This window comes from Limulus polyphemus, unplaced genomic scaffold (assembly GCF_000517525.1).
Source record: "Limulus polyphemus unplaced genomic scaffold, Limulus_polyphemus-2.1.2 Scaffold137262, whole genome shotgun sequence".
NCBI lineage: Eukaryota > Metazoa > Arthropoda > Merostomata > Xiphosura > Limulidae > Limulus > Limulus polyphemus.
Window position 1 is genome coordinate 1 of NW_013802858.1, and position 2,646 is coordinate 2,646.

A 2,646-nucleotide genomic window follows, 5' to 3' on the forward strand; every position below is an offset into this window, starting at 1 on the left:
TGTCATGGTTAGAAGATACTCAGTACACACATTAAGGTTGTGGTTCTCATGGTTAGAAGATACTCAGTACATACAGTAAGGTTGTTGTTGTAATGGTTAGAAGATATGCAGTACATACAGTAAGGTTGTGGTGGTCATGGTTAGAAGATACTCAGTACATACAGTAAGGTTGTGGTTGTCATGGTTAGAAGATACTCATTACGTACAGTAGGTTGCTGTGATGAATGTGATCAGACAATTTAGCAGGTATTATTGATGTGAAGAAGTTAAGTTTAAACCCAGAAGACGGTTATCATCATATTCACTTTTCCGTGTCTCCGGGAAAAGTCTGTAAAATGATAACACTAAAATTAGAGTTTTGATACTCGAAACGGGCAGAACACAGATAGTTCATTGTGTATCTTTGAGTCTAACAACAGGCTCCTATTTTTGGTAGGAGACTTGGAGCGCCTTCAAAGATTCTGGCTACAAGGAGCCTGCAAACCATCAAATAGCAAAGGCAACAGTGCCAACCCTTTGGACATCGATCAGTTCATGAGTGCCTTTCTTCTTTTGGGCTGTGGGATCCTCTTCGCCGTTGTCCTACTAGGATTTGAACACTTCTACTTTAGCTACATCAGGAAATACCTCCCAAAGACGGACACAGGAGGCTGCTTCACACTCGTCAGTCTGGTAAGTACCTATATTCTCATAAAATACACCAGGAAACACCTCTCAAACACATAACAAAACTTGTACACTGGTCACATTTAAAGAATGTCTCATATTTCAAAACTTTAAGTTAGTGTGTTTGGGAGGTGTTTCCTGGTGTATTTTAGGATAATATAGGTACTTACCAGACTGAAGAGTGTGAAGCAGCCTGCCGTGTCGGATACTTATAATAGATTCAGTGGTCGATAAGCGAATTGTATTATCCTAACTGGTCTTCACGTTGGTCATTACTTACTCAATGTGCAAATCGGAGACTATACTGTTCTTAAAAATCAGTAAAAAACTTTAAGCACGTTACAATAATACTGTTTCAGTTGTATTATGTTTAAATGGGGTTAGTAATAGATGTTATTGTTTTGGGTAACAGCTTTACTCAGTAGAAGCAAAGCTGCTAAGTGAAGAATAACAAGACAAAACTTATACACTGTCACAATTAAAGAATGTTTCGTAACAAAACTTGTATATTGTCACACTTAAAGAATGTTTCATATAACAAAACTTGCATACTGTCACACTTAAAGAATGTTTTATATAACAAAACTTGTATATTGTCACACTTAAAGAATGTTTCATATAACAAAACTTGTATACTGTCACACTTAAAGAATGTCTCATATTTCAAAACTTGTATACTGTCACACTTAAAGAATGTCTCATAACAAAACTTGTACACTGGCACATTTAAAGAATGTCTCATAACCGTTTATGATAGAAGAATGTAGACTATTTCTAATAATCTGAACATATAAACTAATAATCTGAACATATAAATCCTGAAGAATGTAGACTATTTCGTTCAGATTATTAGAAATAGTCTACATTCTTTTATCATAAACGGTAGGATTTATATGTTGAGATTATTAGAAATAGTCTACATTCTTCTATCATAAACGACAGGATTTATATGTTCAGATTATTAGAAATAGTCTACATTCTTCTATCATAAACGACAGGATTTATATGTTCAGATTATTAGAAATAGTCTACATTCTTCTAGAGCATGGGAAACTCGCTGAGTTTCGGGGGAGCTGTCCATGAAGCTCAAGGTTTAGTGAAACATGAACGGGCGGGAGCTGTCCACGAAGCTCAAGGTTTAGTGAAACATAGACGGGAAGGAGCTCTCCACGAAGCTCAAGGTTCAGTGAAACATGAACGGTGTCGTGACCCCGTCTGTGACTCGCAGCTATGGAAACTGCGACATGAACTACAAATGACCAAACAGAAACTAAGACACCTTGAAAAACAAATAAATAAGCGGTAAGTTGTTTGGACCAGATAATTAGGGTTCACTAAGTAAATAATCATGAAACTCTTTGTACCAGGTAGTTCAGGCTTCATTAACTAAATAAGCACGAAACTCTTTGTACAGGTAGTTCAGGCTTCATTAACTAAATAAGCACGAAACTCTTTGTACAGGTAGTTCAGGCTTCATTAACTAAATAAGCACGAAACTCTTTGTACAGGTAGTTCAGGCTTCATTAACTAAATAAGCACGAAACTCTTTGTACCAGGTAGTTTAGGCTTCACTACATAAATAAGTGGTATGCTGTTTGTACCAGGTAGTTCACGGTTTCACTAACTAAATAAGCAGGAAGTTCTTTGTACCAAGTAGTTCAGGGTTTCACTAACTAAATAGGTAGTGAACTGTCTCTACCGGATAGTTCACGGTTTCACTAACTAAATAGATACTAAACTGTCTCTACCGGGTAGTTCACGGTTTCACCAACTAAATAGGTAGAAACTGTCTCTACCGGGTAGTTCACGGTTTCACTAACTAAATCGGTAGTGAACTGTCTCTACCGGATAGTTCACGGTTTCACTAACTAAATAGATACTAAACTGTCTCTACCGGGTAGTTCACGGTTTCACTAACTTAATCGGTAGTGAACTGTCTCTACCGGGTAGTTCACGGTTTCACTAACTGAATAGGTAATG

At 37.0% G+C, this 2,646-nt stretch overlaps 1 protein-coding gene across 1 annotated transcript; it reads left to right on the forward strand.

The window, feature by feature from the left end:
• Nucleotides 1-436: 436 nt before the first annotated feature.
• Nucleotides 437-1,968, forward strand: LOC106477964 (the record flags this gene model as incomplete). The annotated part of the gene is made up of 2 exons (XM_013938473.1): nucleotides 437-672; nucleotides 1,709-1,968. Coding segments are annotated over 2 exons (496 nt in total), but the record flags the coding sequence as incomplete, so codon positions are not given.
• Between the last annotated feature and the right edge of the window lie 678 nt (nucleotides 1,969-2,646).